This window comes from Drosophila sechellia, chromosome 3R, assembly GCF_004382195.2.
Source record: "Drosophila sechellia strain sech25 chromosome 3R, ASM438219v1, whole genome shotgun sequence".
Taxonomy (NCBI): domain Eukaryota; kingdom Metazoa; phylum Arthropoda; class Insecta; order Diptera; family Drosophilidae; genus Drosophila; species Drosophila sechellia.
In genome coordinates this window covers 28,426,903-28,448,557 of record NC_045952.1, presented here as the reverse complement: position 1 = coordinate 28,448,557, position 21,655 = coordinate 28,426,903, and the positions used below count along the sequence as shown (strand labels likewise).

Here is a 21,655-nt window from a genome sequence, read left to right as displayed (position 1 = left end):
GCTACTCAGATACTCGTTCGCAGCGGACGGCCGAGCTGAGATACGCGATCGCGAGCTTGTTGTTGGCCCAGCCAAGCGAAAGTGAAAACGGAACGCCCAGATGCACGCCGAATAAATCCAGCGAAGTAGCAACAAAAGCGGGAAATGTGAAAATGCGCGCGGCAGTGGGTTGAAGCGAGACGGGTAGAGCTAGAGCGATGCCCGTTTGCCCGCTGTGCGTGTGTGTGTGTGCAGCGGCGGCCGTAGCAGCTGCTGGTATGTGTGTGTACCGCAAGTGCAGGAGCCTGCATTGCAAAAACAAAAGCGAGTGCGAAAAGAACAGCAAACAGGACTAAAAGTGACGGACTCGATTCCCCGGGGAATCCCCCCAATTTGTGCATAATCCGAAATGCGCGGAAAAGCGAACGAAAGCTGCGAATTCGTTACACTGCTGCACTTGGACTTTTCGGGGCGCTCTGAAAAATCGATTGGCCGCAAGGAAAGTGGCGACCGCGAAATAATGCAGCCTTTGGGCTCCTTCGAGGCAGCTGCACTGCGCGAAAAGTCCAGCAAAGGTGAGTGCGGCCAGCCGGGGCAATTGAAGCAACAAAAGTCCAAAGATTGTCCTTAAAGTCGACCCATAAAAAGTGGGCGAATAAACAATGCAAAGCGTATGGCACATTTGCCTGCGTTTTTGCGTTTGTTTGTTTTGGTTTTTTGCCTTCGCTTTCGACACGTCAATTTTCGCCACTTATTTCGTAACAACTAAACCGAAAATACCTGTTCGCCCCCTGCCACCGCCCACCGCCCCCCGACACACCCAAAAAAAAAGTGCTTGCATTTGCGAGTAGTGGTGGTTCCTACACCGCAAGAAATTACTGCCTGCGCCTTTAAGTTATTCACTTAATTAAAAAATCCTATGCATTATACATTTTCTATTCATAAGTAAAGTAAACAAAGTCAATGAACTTTTAAGTGATGCTGCAAGCGCTCATTCATAGAAACTAGCTTAAATGGTGAATATCTATTAGGTTTTCCAACTTCAAAATCACTTTCTAATTGAAATCCGTAACTCCGCTCAGTGTACGGCTATTCCTAGACCTTTTCCGCACCGCCTTTCATTCCCTGAATTTCAAAGTCGCGTTCGGTCGTCCGTCAATTGGCCCACTTACAATTTATTAATAAAGGGGCCGAGTCATTAATGTTCATTGATTTTCCGCACTTAAGTGCGTCAGATTGACGTTACCAGGAAACATGGTAATTAGTGGCCCCTGGCACAAAGGGGCCTGATTAGCTATTCCGCCGGAGTGGGAGTCCTGAGATCGGGAACTCCACTCTTCCACTGGCTTGGATTCGCAGTCAGTAGGGTTTCGTCTCCCAAACGCATTCGTAGTAAGTAGCACATTCCAGGGAACTTCGCATGTGACTTGGTTCTGGAATGTCCACTTGTGAATCGAAACTGCTTTCAACTGGCGGCAACGTGACTCCAAAGCAAACTAGTTAGGTTTCGCGGAAAAGCTGTAAAAACTACATACATATTATTTGCAGTGCCTCATTTTTAAATATCGTATTTGGTTCCTCATGTGAGTAGTTAGGGCTCGGCGGAATTTTTATATTTATACATAGAAGTACATATTCGTATGTAGCTTATTATTTAGTTTCGGCCTTAAGCAACATCGCTGATATGAGCTAATTTCATTATTCTCCTCAGAATAAAGTGTGCTCCATATGTGTAAATACAAGGGTACTTTAATATTGTATTGATGTCTGCAGCTAACATTCTACACAGCGAGAAATCATCACTAGGATGTTACTCATGGTTGGTGAAATCATCTCTTGACCATATAAGATGATTACAGCACAGCTCCAAATGGGTCACTGCGATTGCATCCAAAAACGCCCCCGAATAGAGCAGCCAACTTACACATGTTGCATGATTCTAGTGACTAGTGGCTAGTTGCTTTAGTGGGTATTATCTAGTTCTTTCCCGATTCTGCCACACAATTGCGCTTCCTCGAGGCGAAGGCGTTCCACTTGTGAAATTTCGCTGAGCCGCCCGCCGCCGAATCTATTTTTACGCCAATTGACGCGAGGCCGCGGATTTGTGATTTCAGAATTGAGATTTCAGACGCGGTCCGCCCACTCGGCAGGCTATCTCGCCTCCACACGGCGTCCATGTGCTCCTCCACTCCGCCCCGCCCCGTCCACCCAGCGCCATTCATCTGGCGAGCTGTGAGCCTCCGCCGCTAATTAAACTCAAGTGCCCCGTTCCAAGTGCCCAGTGTCCAAGCACGGATTCCACTCGTTACTCTTCTGATTAGCATTCCCATGCCGAGCTCCATTGTGCGCTCTGGAGAACCTGATCTCATCGAAGCCTATATAAAAGATATTCCATCTTAAACTTACTTCTAAATTATGTTGGATTCCTCCACAAACAAGGCGAAAGTTCTATTGTGGTGGTATGCTTTTGTATAGAAGGTTATCCATCTATAGAAGCATTCGAATCATAGGAATGTACATACTATCATTAGCTCCACTAATTCCAGATGCCGAGATGAAGGTGCTAACCCAGTGAAGAGCCAGCAGTTACTCGAATCCGGAAGCGAGGAGCGACGACATGTCGAAAATGAGGGGTAAGTGTCATTGAATCGAGATCCCGGTGTAGAAAAGCCAGCCTTGCTAAATCCATTGAATATTTGCCATTGAACAGGTCGCATTCTGATCCCACTGCCCAATACCGGAGCGATGGGTCGCAAGCGCAACAACTTCTACATGCGGAGTCTGTTCCTGCTGGCCCTGGGCATCTTTGGCCTGCTCCAGTACAACAACTTCAACTATCGTGAGTAGTAGACGCCAGTTACTCGCATTACCATTACTAAACCTTTAATCCTGGTGCAGTGGACTCGCGGGACAATGTGCTGGGCGACGCGGTGACCAACGACTCGGACGACGCCATCCTGGCCATGGTGCCCGCCACCCTGCACAAGTATCTGACCCCCCACTCGCGCAATCACAGCGCCTCGGGAGCAGGAGCCCTCAACGGCGCTGGTAAGCCTTCAGCAAGTTAGCCAAGATAGTGAGATAGTTTAACTGGATTCGAATCACCCTCTAGCCCTGCCCCTGAACGCCAGTAGTCCGGGAGCAGCTACTGCCAGCACCATCAGCTTCGACGTGTACCATCCTCCGAATATCACCGAGATCAAGCGCCAGATCGTGAGGTACAACGACATGCAGATGGTGCTCAACGAGGACGTTTTTGGACCGCTGCAGAACGACTCTGTGATAATCGTGGTGCAGGTGCACACGAGGATCACGTACCTGCGCCACCTGATCGTCAGCCTGGCGCAGGCCCGGGACATCTCGAAGGTGCTGCTGGTGTTTTCGCATGACTACTACGACGACGACATCAACGACCTGGTGCAGCAGATCGACTTCTGCAAGGTGATGCAGATCTTCTATCCGTACTCCATTCAGACGCATCCTAACGAGTATCCCGGCGTGGATCCCAACGACTGCCCGCGGAACATCAAAAAGGAGCAGTGCGTATTGGCCATCGATAGGCAGGGCAGGGCTTTGCTACAAGTATCCCTCGTTCCAGAGCTCTGATCACCAACTGCAACAATGCGATGTACCCCGATCTCTATGGCCACTATCGGGAGGCGAAGTTCACGCAGACGAAGCACCACTGGATCTGGAAGGCCAACCGGGTGTTCAACGAACTGGAGGTGACCCGCTATCACACAGGTCAGAGCAGAGAGCACTCCGAATTACTACTATGCCATACTAAAGCATTCAATGCCCACAGGACTGGTGCTGTTCCTCGAGGAGGACCACTACGTGGCCGAGGACTTCCTGTACCTGCTGGCCATGATGCAGCAACGCACCAAAGACTTGTGCCCCCAGTGCAACGTGCTGTCCCTGGGCACCTATCTCAAGACCTTCAACTACTACACGTACCACAGCAAGGTGAGCAGCGGAGCAGGGTGGTCCAGTGCCCATAAGTGCTAGCCCATCTTATGTATATCCTTCAAGCTTCCGTTGCTACAGAACACATTCATTCAAAGCGCATCCAAGCCATCCATTGTCGGGAGTCGGATGGCCAGCCAGGAGGGGCAAGGAGTTGCCCTGATGGCTATTGGCCATTCGATCGTAGACCCACACGCACACACACTTGTGTTTAAGCTCACCATCTGACTATTGTAATTTACCATTTGTATCTGTTCTATTCCGAATTCTGGCACGCAGACTAACAAGAAATCCTATGCTTCCTCGCTGATCTCGACAAACAGTCTATTAGGATACAATAGGAATAACAATAGAAACTCTGTGCAATTAGCTGTGTCGTCCTCTTACTCCTCCTCATCATCTGCGCAATCACCACCGCCATCCAAAGTCTATGTGGGCGACACATCTGACAACCAGAGAGCCAGTGACTCCAGTAGCAGGCGGGGCAACCTCATCAACACTGTCACCGCCACAGCCACCGCCACCGCCGCCACATCCGACACCAGCAATAACGAGCAAAGTAGCCATAGCAGCAGCAAAAATGGTGCACAAACATGGAACTATCATGTCCTGCCGTCATTGTATTCCGTCTATCAGAAGGTAGCGACACCGCCGGACTCCTGTCCAAGGGCTCCCGGCTAACCACCGCACCAGCCGCTCCCAGCTCCTCTGTATCATCCCACTCGATCCATCCCGATCCACATCCCTGTTTGCGTAGCTAGTCGGTCCCCGTTTACCATTCTTTGTTGCATACGCTCCATCCATTTACGCTTTGGCAATATGTTCTGCATGATCTGTTCTATCCTGTATACGCTATCATCCAGTTGGCAGCGATGGGAAATGAGTGAACTATTGGAACAGCCCATCCAACTCCTCTGAAGCCATCTAAGTACTATCTGCCCATCGCTGCCACCATGTTGTAATCGTTGTGTTTAATTGTACTTGTCTATGTGTCTGTGTTGGCATGCCACATCTCCGTCCCAATCCGCTCCTGATCGCGATTCCATCTGCCAGCTGCACGCCCGCGTACGCACCGCGAAGATCGACAGGCAGAGCATCGTGAATGACTATCGCAAGGTATTTGGTATGGCGCGCACTGTACTCAGTACCACCCCCGCAAATCCGGCTTACGCACTTTGAATCCGCCTAGTGGTTAGTCCAGGACGAAGACGTAGCGAGTGCCCGTGGAGAGCGGAATCCCAACGGCGCGGAAACTTGAAATTTGCATGCCTCCACCCCCCTTCAACCTTACCCTTTGCTAATCCGTTTTCTATATTGTTGCTTGCCCCATTATTTTGTGCATTGTGCTTGGTTGACCTGGTTCTTCTCTTCGGCAGGTGGAGGTCATGCCCTGGGTCAGCAGCAAGCACAACATGGGCTTCGCCTTCAATCGCACCACCTGGTCGAACATCCGGAAGTGCGCCCGCCACTTCTGCACCTACGATGATTACAACTGGGACTGGTCCTTGCAGCACGTTTCGCAGCAGTGTCTGCGGCGAAAGCTGCACGCCATGATAGTCAAGGGGCCGCGAGTCTTCCACATTGGAGAATGGTGAGCAGGTTGACCCCTGTCGTCCAACAGAGCGCCATAGTAATCCGTGTCCTCCTCCCTTCCAGCGGCGTTCACCACAAGAACAAGAACTGCGAGTCCAACCAGGTGATCTCGAAGGTGCAGCACGTGCTGCGCATAGCCCGCAACTCGCACCAGCTCTTCCCGCGCTCCCTCACCCTCACGGTGCCCAGTCTGATGAAGAAGTCCAAGCTGCGCAAGGGCAACGGCGGCTGGGGCGACATGCGGGATCACGAGCTGTGCCTCAACATGACGCTGGCCACGAGGTAAAGCCGGGGAGCCCACGGAATGGAAACCAATCAGTCAGTAGCAAGGAAGTCTAGCTCATAGCGTTATCTAAGTAGGATTATTAAGCAGTAGCCTTAGTCACTGTAAACGAACATTCAGCAAGTACTCTGCATCAGCTAACTAACCGAAAATAATCAAAGCCAGAAGGCAGAAGCCGGAAGCTAGAAGGCACGAGCCGGTAACCGAAAGCCAGAAGCCCAAAGACCCTCGCCTCGGGCGCTGCACAACTCATACTATAAGTAACCCTCTAGTCACACATTCAAATGGAAACGCCGTGTTGTTGCAACCTCCAACCTTGTGCCGTTCGCCCTTCAGTTCGTCGATCATCACTGGAAGCGTTTAGGCTCCGTCCAGATCCGAGGATCGACAGAGTTCCGAGCGACGGGGCGGCAATCCTCCCAACTGAAACCAGAAACTAAACCTACGAATACTAGCGATAGACTATATACATACATATGTACTAACTCGTATCCCCAGATTGTGCCGAAGCCGTTTCGCAAGCGGCCAATTAACTTGAGTCTAAATCTAGAGGCAGCAAATCGCATAAACTAGTCATAGCAATGTACCACAGCACATGCGCTATAATACATCATAGATCAAACTTTTGATATATCTACGAGCCTACGTTTTAAGCCTGTACATAGAGGAATTGCGTTGTATACATCACATAAGGTCTTTTTATGATATAAACGCGGAACTAATGTAATTTGTTATTTTTTAATCGTTAGTCCAAAGCGCTTTTATGTATTAGGAATTTTGATTAATCGAACGAATAATCCTAGTGAATAAACGCCAAGTAAATGCTCTACCAGTATATACTTTAAAAACAAGACCATTGTGTTTCATTCGCCTAAGAATTGCACTTATCAGCGTTCAAAAGTGGCGCGAAATGCAGCAACAATCGATAACTACCGGTAGCCGGTGCTATCGAACTGGCCGTGCGTTGCTCAACACAGGCAGCTGGTAGTTTTTGAAATATCAATATAAAATGTGGAAAAAAACAATATATTCCCAAATTCCATACCCTGGAACACATTAAACAATCAAATGAGTACATCTAGTAGTACATCTACGTGAGTGCAACACGAACTCGAAGTGCAGAGGAGTGGCCCGCTGCTGGTCGGGATTGGATGCGATCGGAGGAAGAGAGCTTTCGCCGCGTAGCTTTTATGGCGTTTTTGTTTGACGAACCAGTTGCAAATTTGGTGCCGCAGCGGACGGAACTCAGCTAAGCAGTCTCTCCTCAGTGAAAACCCACCACTCATCGCATCCTGCATCTCGCGGACTTCTAGCTTAACCCTTTGCGACGTGCGTGCCTACAGCAGAGTACTCAGTACACACTACTACACCATGAGCAAGCAATTGGCGCGCCATGTGGGCCAGCTGAACAGCCTCCTGAAGACGGCGTCCACCGCCTCCTCGGTCTCCGCCCACAACAACTACTTCACCTACGTGCGGGAGCTGTCGCATCCCATCGCTCGGGAGCCTCCAATCGTCAAGCCGGAAGAGGCCGTGGCATGCGTGAAATCCGGTGAGTCCCACTGGCCCTCATATCATCTGGCCAGGAGAACCCCCCCTCCCCATTCCATTCCTAGCAGAACTGGCCTCAGTTATCGCTGCTTTGCGCTGTTTGCAATCTTTCGGTTATGTAACCTTCTAGTGGGCCTGCTTAGGAAAACAGAATGAAAACGAGAACACCGGGTTGTGGGGCCATGCAAATGTAAGCCCATGTGGGCCCGCAATCCAAACTACTTTGGAGCACATATGCATGAACATACGTACGTACGTATATAGGGAAGGGCACTCACAGGGTGCTCGGTATTTGGATGGCTGGCATTTAATTGACCGTGATTAGGAGCAACTCGTGGGGATATATAATACACAAGTTAGAATCAAATATTTAGTGTTTTGTATTACCTTGTGACAGGGAATAGGTTTCCAGTTGTTTGGGGTCCCAGTATGATAAATAGTTAGGGGAGTTATACAATAGCAAAATCAGACTTCAAGAAGCAAACCTTATCGAAATTCTACCCCCTTGTGGGGCTATCAGTAGACCCCATGTTTTTTTTCGTAATTCCTGGTGTTGCAGCAGCACAAGTGTAAGCTATATTCATTTAATCGCGTGAAACCAGCTGTGCGTGCCCCTACCACGAATGTAGATATTTATACACATTTAATAATGCATACTCGTATAGTCGGCGCTGTAGATGAGTTTCCAGCCAAGTTGTACTTTGTACCCCGGGCAAAAAGCAGAGAAAGGTCCGACGCAAAGCTCAGCTTGGTGGCAAGAACAACCGCGTATGTAGCTCATAAACAAGTCCATCCAGTCAGCCGGCCTTTGGATGAGGTGCTGATAAGACCTGCTCTCCGTAGGAACCCATATACCATATACTATGGTATTCAGCAGCAACTCTATAAGAAGGCAAGGTTATGCAAAGAGTATCAGCAGGTGAATTATGGAAACTAAAGCATGGATGGAGTGCTTCGAAAAATATTCATTAATTCCCAACAAGCTTTCTTATCAAAACGATAACGATAGCAATCATCTGATTTTTGGGAACCCTCTGCCCTGATTAAATTCAATTGTCCCAATTTGGAGACAGCCTCCTGGGACTCGGATGCAAACAAATATGTGGACACGCCCTCGGCGCCCGCTGAAATCTTAATTTCTTAGCACTTCTACGGCATCTCATCAGCAGGTCCATGCAAATTGGTGATATTGCGGCGGGGGGCGGGTCTTTGGAGGGGGAGTGGCACATCGCAGCGCCCAGCGAAACTTCACCCAAAATCGGTATCTCTAATTTTAGCCAAAATCACCAACACGAGCCATGCCAAATCTGCGACGTAATTTGATTTGGAAAACTTTTTCGTTTGGCACGTTTTTGGCAGATAATAAGTGGTACAGTAGGCACTAGCTAACTAAGCCTATGCTTAAGAAATGCATAATTGACTTCAAGTTACGGTAAATAAATAAATAAATTGATAGTGAAGTGAAGTAAACTTGACCGTGGGTGTCGACGTGGCTCAGACGTCTGCCGATAAGAATCGCACTTATCGCATGATTCCCCAGTTGAAGGGGCTCGCTCGTTCGACTTAATGTGCCCATCACGGTTCCTTCTGTTTCCTCATACAGAAGAACTTCGGAATGCCGCCCTCTACATGTTGGAGACCAAAATAGATTGGCCAAACATGATGCATGTGCTTAAAACTGCATTAGAGATGCAATTCAGATTTGTATTAAATAGATACCTTACTATATTTGTACATTTTTATAGATCAAGTATACAGGAACACAAAGCATAACTATTCCATTTTATCATTTGTCCCAAAGTTCCGATTAAAAGCTACAATTCTCTTACGTAACACAGCCCAATCAGATACATTTTGCTAAATTGATGTGCTTCTACTCTCTGCCTCGTTAATCAAATGGGAAAATTATATATTATAATATAATCTCGAATCGACATGTTTGCCATGTAATGCCAACTGGGAAACCGGTGTTATTTATTTACAAACATTCATTATCACGCGTTTCTGGGCAATAAGCGCTCCCACTCCTCGCATTCGCATTATCACTCTTCCCATTAACTAATAAAAATTTGTACATATGAATGTATATTAGCTATAGCTTTTAAGCTTTCGAGAGCAACAAACTAAATTCAGAGAGCGAGAAAGTCGAATGATCATCAGAGAGAGGATTGCCGAATATCGGCACAATTAGTTTTAGGACACAAATTTATAGTCTCAATGAAAGCATGACCAGCGCAATAAAAGTATGTAAATAGTAATGAATGAGACTTACAGAAACAGCATTTGCTGATTAAAGCTGTAAAGAAAATTATATTACTTTGATTAATAACAATATAAATGGTCATATATTTTTTTATGATCAATTATCAGAAAGTGTTCTAATTTCAAAACAAGTTTTTCTCTTAGCGTTTAATGTCATCCGAGCAAAATTATTTTATTACGTAGTGCATTAATTGCCAGGTCAGGATTCCATTGAATGGATCAGGCCATGCTCTTCGGATTAACAATATCATAAAATTGGTTAGAAACATAAGACTATGTTTCAAAACAGTTCAATATCTGATAGAAATCCTGCTTATTTCGTTATCATTTAACAATAAAAGCATCGTTAATTAGGCAATATTGAAGAGCATTAATTGTAGGCCCTCGGATAGCATGTCATGCAAATCTTTATATAAGCCCTGCTGATAAATGTACAATAACTGCGGATTGGCTGATTAGCAGCGTGTGCCTAATAAAAATATTGGTAATAAAATCTGCGGTTTCTCGCCTCCATTCCAGGTGACACGGTTTTCGCTGGCGGAGCAGCCGCCACACCCGTGGCTCTACTGAACGCGATGGCCAAGCACGGAAAGAGCAACAACCTGGAGTGCGTCACGGTGTGCCACATGCACACGGAGGGTCCTGGCGAGTACGCCAAGCCGGAGTACAAGGACCACTTCCGCTCGAACTCCTTCTTCATGGGTGCCAATGTGCGCAAGGCGGTGGCCGACGGTCGTGGTGATAATGTGCCGATCTTCCTTCACGAGATCCCCAATCTGTTCTACAAGCAGATCGTAAAGCCAGATGTGTCCTTCATTCACGTGTCGCCGCCGGATAACCACGGCTACTGCTCCCTCGGCACCAGCGTCGATTGTGTGCGCGCTGCGCTGCTCAACTCGAAGCTCATTGTTGGTGAGTTGCGAGAACTTCAGTAGTATGAGTTATAGTGGAACAAATGCTACTCCTTTTTCAGCGCAAATCAACCCCAAGATGCCGCGCACCTTCGGCGATGCCATCATCCACAAGTCTCACTTCGACCTCGCCATCGAGGTGACCGACGATCTGCCTCAGCACGGAACTGGTAAGATTTCCGAAGTCGAGAAGAAGATCGGCAAGCTCATTGCCGAGAACCTCGTAAAGGACGGCGCCACCCTGCAGATGGGCATTGGCAGCATCCCAGACGCCGTACTCGCCGCCCTGCACAACCACAAGGATCTGGGCATCCACTCCGAGATGTTCGCCAACGGTGTCGTGGAGCTCGTGCGCAAGGGATGCGTCACCAACAGCAAGAAGAAGATGCACCAGGGCAGAATTGTGGGCTCCTTCCTTATCGGCGACAAGGCTCTGTACGACTTCGTGGACAACAACCCCTTCATCGGTAGGTTTAGACCTGAAACACTGAAGTTGAATTTAAAATGTATGGGATATGAGAACGATCTAATGTCTCACTGTCCACCTTTCAGAGATGTACGCCATCGACTATGTGAACAACACCAGCATTGTGAAACAGCAGCCTCGCATGACGGCCATCAACAGCTGCATTGAGGTGGATCTGACTGGACAGGTGTGCTCAGACTCGATTGGTCCCCGCTTCTACTCCGGCTTCGGCGGACAGGTGGACTTCATTCGCGGAGCGGCGGAGGGTCTCGATGGCCTGGGTGTGCCAATTATTGCCATGCCATCGACCACCAACAAGGGCGAGAGCAAGATTGTTCCCACGCTGAAGGCAGGCGCTGGCGTCGTCACTTCGCGTGCCCACGTCCACTACGTCGTCACGGAGCATGGCATCGCCTCCCTGTTCGGCAAGAACGTGCGCCAGAGGATGTACGAACTCATCCAGATCGCCGATCCCAAGCACCGCGAGACCCTGGAGAAACAAGCCTTCGAGCGCATCAAGGTTATGCCCTCGCCGAACTAAGCAAGCACTGAACTCCTAGAGATCACTATGTACTAGCAGCAACCCGCAATCTTTGAAGGCATTCCCGAAATCGCTTTGATCCACTTCATAGAACTGCAATCATGATAGCCCTTTAGCATTACCAAATCTGAAATTTCAATTGATGAGTAACGAATTGATGGGAGAAATAAAACTGAAATTGATTAAATGTCTGGTTTCAATAAGCGAACAATGTGTGCTAAACGGGGAAGATAAGTATATTTAGTTGCCACTTAGTTCATCAGCCTGAGATAGCGTTTAAAACGAACTCCCACTTGAGTAAAATGCAATAATATTGTTTGTATTCCGACGAGTTTATTTTCATACTGCAAATATGAAGGGGGCGCGTATAGGAAGTCCGGCTTAGCTTTAGTTATACTTTAATATATATACAAATCTGTGTGTTCGATTAGTGTCCGATCGGTCACGGTCCGATCCGCTCCCGCTTCCGGGAGCGGAACTCCTGGCTGAGTGACAGATCATTCGCTGGGGAAACACGACCGAGCACACAACGTTGTCTTTGAATTGAATGTAAAAGGAGCTGTTCAAAAGGAACTAGATTGTATTCTCAGTATGCATCGTATTGTATTATAGGGCCTAAAACTGTTTTTGCTTTAAAATCTACACTTTTATAGCTTAAACCTCGATGAATGATTGGCGGTCAGCAGTTTACTTCTTCTTGTTGTTCTTGGCATTTTTACCATCGGCGGCGTTCTCGATCTTGGCGCGCTTCTTTGGGTGCTCGTCCTCCTCGTCCTCGGCCACATCGTCCTCCTCGTCATCCTCCTCCATGTCGACCACCTCCACATCGTCCTTGATGTTGTGTCCGTGGATGTAGACGGGTCCGCTGCCCTTGATCAGCTTGAACGTCACCTTCGACTCGTAGAACTCCACGTCGGGATTGACGGCGCGGGTCTCTCCGGCCTTCAAGACGGCGATGGGAATTTGCACGGAGTCCTTGGGTGTGTTCACCTGCGTAAACAAGGGGAAGATTCGCAAATTAGATAGATTCATAGACTTTTCTAGTGGCTTATAAATAAATTGTAGTTAAACACGTTTCGAATGTTATCTATTGTTCACTCAGGTGGGAACATCAATTAGCACATCTCTGCCTGCTTTTAACTGCATAAGATTCCTGGCCAAGATTGACCCATATAGATCCCCGTCATAGGCCTTTCAAGTGGCCGAAGATAGTTGTTGAATTCCCCGATTACACAAATTTCGGATCCAGCGAGCAGATAGCGCGAAGTTCATCACGACTGGCCCACTGAATCGCTCTGCAGTATTCGTCTTCGTCTCTATCTCTTATCGTTGTCGACCGAACAGAACACCTTCCCCAAAACTAATTGAACTGTCCGATGATAACTGCCTACGCACTCACATATTCGCACAGTCGCTTTCGGTAATAACCCCGTCGACTGGCGGCCGCTTAACCACTCGTCTGCCCACGCTGGAGTGGATCGGTTCGTTCCCTTTAAACTCCAGCGAGGCTCAACTGAACCGGAGTCCAGCAAGCGCGAATCTAACAAGTGACCGCTAATTAATCATCCGCAACGTGTAATTCGAATCAAAACTGCCTCTGGTATTGGCCGATCGTAAAGTGCTCCAAAGATCTTGTCGACATGCGCGATAACGAAGGTAAGTGGAGAAGCGCGTTCCCTTAAGAGGATAAGTGAAAGCAGTGTGATACGAAGGGAACTACACACCTACCTTCTAATAAAAAAAACGTTGAATATCAGGAAACACAAACTATTTCTCAATGGAGCTATAATTAGTCAAGGAACAAACACTGGTTGATTGTTCAATGATAAAAACTATAAATATAGAACTAGTTTACCTTAAACTTGATGAGATAAACTACAATTAAAGGAAACTAAACAAAGGTTTTCGGAGAACAAGGGTGTGCGCGTCTACATTATTTATGGTAAATACCCGGTAATAAGTCCGTGATTAGACAAGAGAATACGCAAGATGACAGTGCTATTACGAGCTCCGAAAGATGAGTTATCAGTGACAAGCTGGCTTCCTGGGGATGAACGTGTCCATCAGACAGGAAGGGATCAAAACGTAAATTTCCCCCGTTGAATAACATAAATGCATAAGATATAAACTAGCCAAGGATACTATAGGCGGATCACTAATTATCTAGAATATGAGACACCAAAACATTAAAGCATTGTCAAGAGACAAGCCTGCCGGCTCCTTCAGGCTGCCTGCTGGATGAACTTGTCTATCAGCTTGTAGACATCTTTGGTATTTTTCCAGAAGTCACAAGACCACCGAGCAGAGATTGCGAATACATAAAAGAGCGTTTTTCAATCAAGTAAACCACTTAACTGCGGCCATATCAAGATTTCAAGGCGCCCCAGGAGGTACACCCACTAAATAGCCCATTTGTGCTTTCCAGATGATCTTTATCGGGAGCGCCTGCCGAACGTATGCGGTGCCGTGAGCTCAAAGGCGAGGAACTGCTGCAGCATGCGTTCTGTGCACAGATACCTGCCCGTCACCGATTGGCTGCCCAAGTACCAGTGGAATTTTCTGGCCATGGATGTGGTGGCTGGTCTCACCGTGGGCCTCACAGCCGTGCCACAGGCCATAGCCTACGGAGCTGTGGCCAATCTGCCACCAGCCTATGGGCTCTACTCCGCTTTTATGGGTGGATTTGTGTACATACTCCTTGGAACCTGTAAGGACATCACAGTGGGTGAGTTGTGGATCCTCTCTCTTCCATGCGCTAAGTAACTCAAATCGTTGTTCCACAGGCCCTACGGCCATCATGGCGATGATGGTGCAGCCTTATGTGGACGGCAACCCAGCGTATGCGGTGCTAATATGCTTCCTGTCCGGCTGCATCATCACTCTAATGGGTTTACTCAATCTCGGAGTGCTCATGCGGTTCATATCGGTGCCGGTGACGACGGGTTTTACGATGGCAGCCGCCCTAACCATTGCCACCGGCCAGGTTAATAGCCTCTTTGGCATTAGCAGTAGTGCCAGTGGGTTCCTAAACAGCTGGATATACTTCTTCGGTCACATAACGCAAACACGTCGAAATGATGCCATCCTTGGCTGCTGTACACTTGTGCTCCTGCTGCTCATGAGGGTGGGTAACTATAAAGAAGCACATTTAAAGCCTCAAATTGCTTAATTAGCATGTTTGATTAGAGAGTCTATAAATTTTCAAATAATTTCAGCAACTGAAAGACCTGCCTTTCGGCTTTAGAAGCGTGTGGAAGTATATTTCACTGGCCCGCAATGCTGTGGCCGTGGTAATTGGCATACTGCTGTGCTATCTTCTGAAGAACGATGGCAAACTGCCCTTTCTAGTCAGCGGCAGCATCACTCCAGGCCTGCCGCCCTTCAAGCTTCCCCCCTTTCACACAGAGGACCCAGAGACTGGAGAAAGCATCAGCTTTGGTGGCATGGTATCGAACGTAGGCACTGCCCTGGTGTCCATACCACTGTTGTCCATATTGGAGAGCATAGCTGTGGCCAAGGCCTTCTGTGAGTGCGGAGGATTAACTTAACTATGCAGTTCATAATCCATAACTTGAGTTTCTTCTGCTTCCAGCCAAGGGCAAGATAGTTGATGCATCGCAGGAGATGATTGCCCTGGGCGTCAGCAACATCCTCAGCAGCTTCTTCTCCTCCATGCCCATTACGGGATCCTTCACAAGGACAGCCATCAACAACGCCAGTGGAGTGAGGACCCCGCTGGGTGGTGCGGTCACCGGCGCTCTTGTCCTCTTGACCCTGGCCTTCCTCACCACCACATTTGCCTACATTCCGAAGGCGACCTTGGCAGCCATCATCATTGCAGCCATGTTCTTTATGGTGGAGTACGAGACCATCGGCGAGATTTGGCGGGCTAAAAGTGAGTGCTGCATGGCATTAAGGTCCCCAAGTGTAGTTATAGTAATTCCGGTTATGTTGCAGAGCGCGATATGCTGCCTTTCCTGGTGACCGTGTTGACCTGTGTCTTCTGGACCCTGGAGTATGGAATGGTGGTGGGCATCGTCTTCAATGCACTTTTCCTGCTCTACAAGAGCATGAAGCCGCAATTTTTCTTGGCAACCGAGAAGGTGAGCTGATACTCTGCATATATAGGGCCCAATAATTTCTAATGGCAATCCACATAGTTTAATGGCATCGAGGTGACAATGGCCGATCTCAAGGGCAGCGTGGACTACACGGCAGCCGAGTACTTGAAGATGTCGATTGTGTCGCACGTGACGCAAAGGAACAGCGAGGGAGGTGCCCCCACCACACTGGTGGTCATCAAGGGGCACGAGATCGCCTCAATTGATATGACCGTGGCTTTGGTGAGTGCCAGCTTGCTTTGCTGCAAACTATGACCTTTGACCCGAAAACTCTTCTCTATTCTCCGCGAAGAACCTCAAGTCGCTGCGCGAAGATCTCGCCCTGCTGAAGTGCGACATGATCTGCTGGAACTGGAGTATTCCGGCAGCGGGAGTGATTTCCCGGATGGACAGGAAGCTGCGCAGTATGTTCAAGTTCTCGAAAAGCTTTCCCGACCTAATGCAAACAATTGCGGATGCCGAAGCAGAAGCCGATTCGTGTATCGCCGTTGACTTGAGTCAATAAAGAGTGCTCTTTTGTTTTGACGTATGTGTATCTGCGTACAGTTGCGCCAATGAATTCGGTTTGGAAAGGGTGGGTACTTAAACTATGAGAATCTTGATGGTTAAGGTATAACCAAGTTTAGGTACAACTAATAAGAAATTTTAAAGCACACACTAATAAATTTATTATAATAAAAATTATATTCTTTAAACAAGATGGGCCTTGAAAGTTATTCCCGAAAGTTCCTAACAATATACAGATTTACTGGGACCGTTGTAAAGTACCTTGTACTTCTTTGCAAGTACCTAGATACTAAAGAGACTGTATATATACTGTCAATGTACCATGGCAATCGGAAGCGGGGGGCTGGCTACTCGGCGGCCGTCTGCAGATGTAGAGACAAAATTACCCTAGCCCACAGCGAGCGAAAAGTTCGAGGTTGTTCTGGTCTGGGGGAAAAATGGAAACCGGTCCCTGCCCCGCCGGCCGGAAAAATGCAGCAAAAAATGAGAAAGAAAAAAAGAAGACGACACCAACCGGCGCGCGCATACACAATTTTTGGGATTATTACATGCACTGAATGCCCCGTTCCGCATACACAATGAATGGAGTACTCACCTCGACCACGTTGAACTCGTTCTCCTTGGCCTCGGCGCCCAGGAGGATCTGTTTGATGACCAGCTTCTGGCCGCGTGCGTAGTCCTCGTCCACATCCCACGTGACGCTGTCGCTCTCGGCGGTCAAAGTGACTCCTGCGGAGGGGATATATTCGCCATTATACTTTTTGATTTGTATCTTTTTCACGCACTCAAATCCGGGAGTTTGAGGCCAGACAGACACACAAATTGGCCAGCGCCAACCTTGGAGCAAAAACACCGGCAAGCGTCGCAGACACTCCGCCTTTTCGGTGGTAAATACGCCTTCTACGCGGTCACTTTTGCCCCCTTTCGCTGCCTACAGAGTGCAACTGCTAAATTGTAATTACCGTAGAATGATTCCTCAGCCATTGTAGGTAATATTTAATATTAATTCCACACAAAACTAGAGGCGAACACGTGTTGAGCAAAATCTTTTGCAAAATGGTAGCTGTCGCAGGGTTGCCAGGCGGACGTAAGGTGCCGAAATCGATGATTATCAGACTGGGAATCAAAATCGGAGGGCTGCCACTTTTAGTGTCCAATCGAATGTAACAACCTATATTCGTTAGTTGCAAGCTTAATACATCAGTAAAATATATTCAAAAATAATTCAAGGCTTTATTACCTGTACTTGCGAAGTTCCCAGCAAATTAAACGAAGACTATCGATAGTCCTGGGCTTCGATAACCGCACCGCTCAACGCTTCACACAACTGCAGCCATCGCCGTTTTACGGGCACGTGTAGAGTACAAAAGGTTCTTTTATTAATTGACTGTACATCTGTGTTCCAAGGCCTGCAAATGGAGTCCGAGTCGTTTTATGGTGAGTACCAGTGCCATTTGGGCTGGAAGAGCGCTCCAATAGCCAGCCCAGAGCCACGCTGCGAGCAGCTCCCCTCCAGCCGGCAAAAAGCAGTCTGAAATCCAACCCTTCTCGCCGTTCGTCCACTTCCAGGTGTCACACTCAGCGAGAAGGAGGCCATCGCACAGTTCGAGGTCCCAGATGTACCCGAGGAGTACATCGTCCACTCGCACAAGCTCATCATCAAACAGATTTCCCTCGGCCCAGAAGCGAAAACCGGCGAATTCAACGTTGTACAGGTGAGCCTCGATACAGGCAATTTGCCCCGAGCCGCAGGTCGTAAATTAAAAAACGGCATGTCTGATTTAACTCATCTCATATTTCGCGAAAAACTAGGAAATTTGTCAGTGATAAAATTAACAAAAATGTAATATTTATCTTCCAGGCGGAGACGAACATAAACGACGATGGCGAGAAGAAAACCCTGAAGATCCCCATTGCCGTGCTGAAGGTCGGCGAGACCCGTAGCTTAAGACCAAATGTCGAGTTTCCCAACGGATCAGTGACCTTCAAACTGGTGCAGGGAAGTGGGCCCGTACACGTCTGCGGCAAGGTGAGCTTCATTCATCTATCCAGCCATCTATCTACTTTATGTTCCTGTTACTAACAAATTGCTGTACCCTCAGGTCGAGATGAACTTTGGCGAGTTTGACGACGGTCAGATTTACGAGGAGTATTCGGACGAGGAGGAGGATAGCGAACTGGAATTCGACGAAGAAGCAGCTCCTCAGACGAACGGAAAGAGTAATAAGAAGAAGTAGAAACACATTACACTCCAGTAAGCTAACTAAATGATCCGAAAAAATAAAAACTTTAATACGACTTCAATTATGTAAAGAAACCACTATTAACAGACTACATCGAATTATAATGACCTTTTGTTTTTGGTCTATATTATATGGAATTTTATTCATTCTGTGTTGCGTATGTTCAAATATGTCACTTAATGTAAACGAATTGTGGCAGTTTTGAGAAGAATGCTCACGGAAGATTAAATCAAAAGAAACCCACTGGGTTTTTGTGCTAGTTACAGGCTCGGGCCACCGAAATCTTCTGGCGTGGCACTCTAAAAGTATAGATTGGTTGGTTATCAGTATATCATTATGAAGTAGGAAGCTCAGCGCCTACCGTATGTGAATCACTCTACGCCTCTCGTCACTGGGATGTATAAGGTCCAGTTTCTGACTCCACTCAATCAGCTTCATTTCGTGGCGCAGCTTCTTGCGGTCGAAGTAAGATATGACGCAACTGATGGGTATCCAAAAGACTGCGGTGACGAGGACAACGGCCACTGAAAATAGGATTGAGCAAGTGTGGCTTAGTAGGTATCTGCGGAATGTAATACTTAAGATTGCAATACTTACTGACAATGTTGTCCTTGAGAAACCTCAGGGTCTTGGCCACATTTATCTCCTCGATGATGTCCCAGAAGCGCTCCACCACATCCTGTATGGTCTTTTCGCATACGCCCTGAAAGAAATCGCAGTATAGCATGATTATGGTCAATCTAAGGACTCAATCCACAAGCATACCTTGTTGCAGAATCCTGTGATGCAGGGTGTGCCATCGGGTAGGACATCAGGTGGCTCCACGGGGAAGCAAGTCTCATTGATGCTCATGCGACAGCAACGCTTGCAGGCATCCGCAATGATATCACACATGCAGCTCTGGAGACCCTGGGTCTCGCAGTACGGCACGCATTTGCCATTCCGGCACTGACCCCGCTCCTGGCAGGTGGTTCCGTCCGCCATGGCCGGTGATTTGGGACACTCGGCGTGGGCGCCGGTGCAGCGAGCCTCCTGCTCGCAGGTGGCGTACTGCGCCTCGCGGCACTTCATTCCGGAGGCCATGAACTGGCAGTTCTGGCAGCACGGCGAATTCTTGTCGCTGCACATGGCTCCTTGGTTCCGGCGCAGCTTGCAGTTCTTGTCGCAGCAGGAGTCGTTGTCCTCGGTGCCCAAAAGACCAGCATCGCACTGCTCGTCGCCCTCGACTCGCAGGTTGCCGCAGAAAGACTCTTCGGGCTCTGAAAAGCATCTGCCCGATTTGGCTTGCAGCACCTTACGGATGGAACGCAGGGAGCAGGGGGAGAATTTCTGTTAAGGAATAAGAAGTCATTAAAGAATTCTCTTGGTGGAGGTACAGGAGAAGCATACCTTATTGTTCACATCGTAGCCACTGACGGAGTACGTGTACATGAGGAAACTGCCGCCTTGCGAGGCGCTGGGTGAGCACTCCGGAATGTCGGGGTCGTGCTCCGAGCCCCAGTTGTGTCCAAACTCATGGGCCGTGACCAGGTCAGCCTCCCTGGTGATGACCCGCTGACCATAGTGGTTGCGGGAGCTGCTCAGACCCGAGTTCAAGTACAGAGTGTAACCATTTTTGAAGTATTCTTGGAGTTAAAAAGAAAATAAGTTAGTTTGGAATACATAACTTGAGGGTATACCAGAAACCCTCTTGGGATTTTATGGCACCCCTTAAAAGCAAGCTGAAAACTAAAGAAAAATAAAACCAAGGAAAAGAAAGTCTATAAGCCAAATGAAAAGGACAAACATGAGAGTCAACAGGGTGTAGCAACCTGGAGTGCAAATGCCGCCAACGGAGTTGCGACGGGGAGAGCCCACGTAGGCCAGGCCCAAAATGCCGCCTTCGAACTTGAGATCGGTAAAGAGATGGGCAAGGCAAAAGTCTTTGTGGCTGTACTCCCGGGAGAAGACCTAGCCGGTGAAATGGCCACGGAGGAGTCGGAGTTAAAGTGAGAGATACAAGAGTTAGATGACCATGAGGTAGAGCAGCTACACGAAAAGTGACGGGGCTTTGATGAAGTCAACTCACCTCCAGGAGATTGCGCACGTCCCACTTCTCACGGATCATATTGTAGTGTGCCTCGCCTCCACGCAGTCTCGTGGGCTCCGAGTGCACCACGATCTTCTTGATCACGAAGCCCATGCCCTTGAATCCCTCCTGATCCGAGCGGTCCTGCCACACAGTGTCGTTGTAGATCTTGTGCACCCGATCGATGAGGCTTATCTAAAGATTAAAAGTTACTAGATGACAGAAGGTGGATTCTTTCAGGAGCTCACCAAGTAGTTAATGGTGGTCTTGGTGTTGCCTCCGCCCATTTCCTGAAAGAATCGGTAGTCTGCCACCAAGAGCAAGGGACACCGGGTCTTGGTGGGCGTGTACTCGTACTGATCGGACTGACGCTTCTCCCTCGCGTGCAGCTCATTGTCCAGAGTATCACCGTGCTCTTTGTCCTCCAGCTCAAGACCTTCCTTGATGTAGCCACAGGTTTTTGGGGTGGCACCCGCCTCATTCTTGTGCACCTTCACATCCGAGGCCTTGTAGGCCACCATGGTGTCCTTCTTGGCCTCCGGCAGGTGTCGCCAGGAGGGCTCAATGTGATAGGTTTCCTCCGGCAAATGAATGGACATGGTCATGGTGCCGTCTTCGATGTGGGCACGCACCGAGGACTCCAGTTCGCCAAACACCCGACCCGAATAGAAGCTATCGTGATCTGCAGAGATTGTGGGTTTAGAATTACAATATTCATCTATAGATACTGATCTTACCCATATGCACCACCGTTTCGTTGCCATCCGCATCCACGGCGTAGGCCCTGAATTTGCTGTGCAGGACATCCCTGTGCGGATGCAGGATCAGCCGGAAGTTCTTGCCCAGCGTGGTGAACTCCACCTCCTTGATGGTGTTGAAGGGATTCGTGCTGTGCTTGGCACCCCTTTTCACCACCCTGTGCACCACATCGTCCTTGTGGAAAATTTCGTAGTGGCGCAGCGTCTTTTGCAGAGCAGCTAAGGTAAAGAAAATGGACACTTTATCAAGATCCTGGCTATTTATGTTCTATATCTGTGCTCACCGCAATTCTCGACGAAAAGGCAGGCGAAAAAAACCGAGATTATTGCGAGGCCACAGCAACTAATGCATTTTGTAAACATTTTTTTTCGCCCGCTATTTCTGCATTATTGATTTTTACCGTTT

At 48.3% G+C, this 21,655-nt stretch overlaps 6 protein-coding genes across 8 annotated transcripts; 4 read left to right on the top strand and 2 right to left on the bottom strand.

Moving 5' to 3' along the window:
* Positions 1-3: 3 nt before the first annotated feature.
* LOC6612798 (alpha-1,6-mannosyl-glycoprotein 2-beta-N-acetylglucosaminyltransferase) lies at positions 4-6,672 on the top strand. Of its 3 annotated transcripts, none has more exons than XM_032721730.1 (10): positions 4-554; positions 2,526-2,612; positions 2,690-2,818; positions 2,878-3,027; positions 3,092-3,518; positions 3,578-3,723; positions 3,785-3,945; positions 4,225-4,584; positions 5,322-5,536; positions 5,602-6,672. In XM_032721730.1, exons 2-10 carry the CDS (start codon positions 2,597-2,599, stop codon positions 5,822-5,824), a joined length of 1,827 nt encoding a protein of 608 aa, XP_032577621.1. In that variant the 5' UTR covers positions 4-554; positions 2,526-2,596; the 3' UTR covers positions 5,825-6,672. The 3 variants fall into 3 exon arrangements, with proteins under 3 accessions (XP_032577621.1, XP_032577622.1, XP_032577623.1); XM_032721731.1 differs by lacking the exon at positions 4,225-4,584 and adding an exon at positions 4,999-5,061 and having other exon boundaries at positions 7-554; positions 5,602-6,669; XM_032721732.1 differs by lacking the exon at positions 4,225-4,584 and having other exon boundaries at positions 9-554; positions 5,602-6,669.
* A 362-nt stretch (positions 6,673-7,034) lies between these two features.
* LOC6612797 (4-hydroxybutyrate coenzyme A transferase) lies at positions 7,035-11,739 on the top strand. Its single transcript, XM_032721563.1, has 4 exons — positions 7,035-7,373; positions 10,154-10,546; positions 10,608-11,012; positions 11,098-11,739. The coding sequence occupies exons 1-4, from the start codon at positions 7,193-7,195 to the stop codon at positions 11,550-11,552; spliced, it is 1,434 nt and encodes a 477-aa protein (XP_032577454.1). The 5' UTR covers positions 7,035-7,192; the 3' UTR covers positions 11,553-11,739.
* A 124-nt stretch (positions 11,740-11,863) lies between these two features.
* On the bottom strand, positions 11,864-17,251 carry LOC6612795 (nucleoplasmin-like protein). The gene is made up of 3 exons (XM_002037260.2): positions 17,143-17,251; positions 16,776-16,909; positions 11,864-12,542 (listed from the first exon to the last, which is right to left on the bottom strand). Exons 1-3 carry the CDS (start codon positions 17,162-17,164, stop codon positions 12,240-12,242), a joined length of 459 nt encoding a protein of 152 aa, XP_002037296.1. The 5' UTR covers positions 17,165-17,251; the 3' UTR covers positions 11,864-12,239.
* Positions 12,971-16,202, top strand: LOC6612796 (sodium-independent sulfate anion transporter). Its single transcript, XM_002037261.2, has 8 exons — positions 12,971-13,208; positions 13,978-14,277; positions 14,336-14,676; positions 14,768-15,077; positions 15,145-15,447; positions 15,510-15,655; positions 15,713-15,895; positions 15,966-16,202. Exons 1-8 carry the CDS (start codon positions 13,193-13,195, stop codon positions 16,176-16,178), a joined length of 1,812 nt encoding a protein of 603 aa, XP_002037297.1. The 5' UTR covers positions 12,971-13,192; the 3' UTR covers positions 16,179-16,202.
* Positions 17,252-17,498: 247 nt separating the features above from the next.
* LOC6612794 (nucleoplasmin-like protein) lies at positions 17,499-18,497 on the top strand. Its single transcript, XM_002037259.2, has 4 exons — positions 17,499-17,617; positions 17,750-17,895; positions 18,042-18,209; positions 18,283-18,497. The coding sequence occupies exons 1-4, from the start codon at positions 17,596-17,598 to the stop codon at positions 18,415-18,417; spliced, it is 471 nt and encodes a 156-aa protein (XP_002037295.1). The 5' UTR covers positions 17,499-17,595; the 3' UTR covers positions 18,418-18,497.
* Positions 18,498-18,521: 24 nt separating this feature from the next.
* On the bottom strand, positions 18,522-21,653 carry LOC6612793 (ADAM 17-like protease). Its single transcript, XM_002037258.2, has 10 exons — positions 21,534-21,653; positions 21,229-21,468; positions 20,740-21,173; positions 20,492-20,686; positions 20,235-20,373; positions 19,813-20,048; positions 19,189-19,752; positions 19,021-19,126; positions 18,785-18,947; positions 18,522-18,722 (listed from the first exon to the last, which is right to left on the bottom strand). Exons 1-10 carry the CDS (start codon positions 21,610-21,612, stop codon positions 18,680-18,682), a joined length of 2,199 nt encoding a protein of 732 aa, XP_002037294.1. The 5' UTR covers positions 21,613-21,653; the 3' UTR covers positions 18,522-18,679.
* Positions 21,654-21,655: the final 2 nt, after the last annotated feature.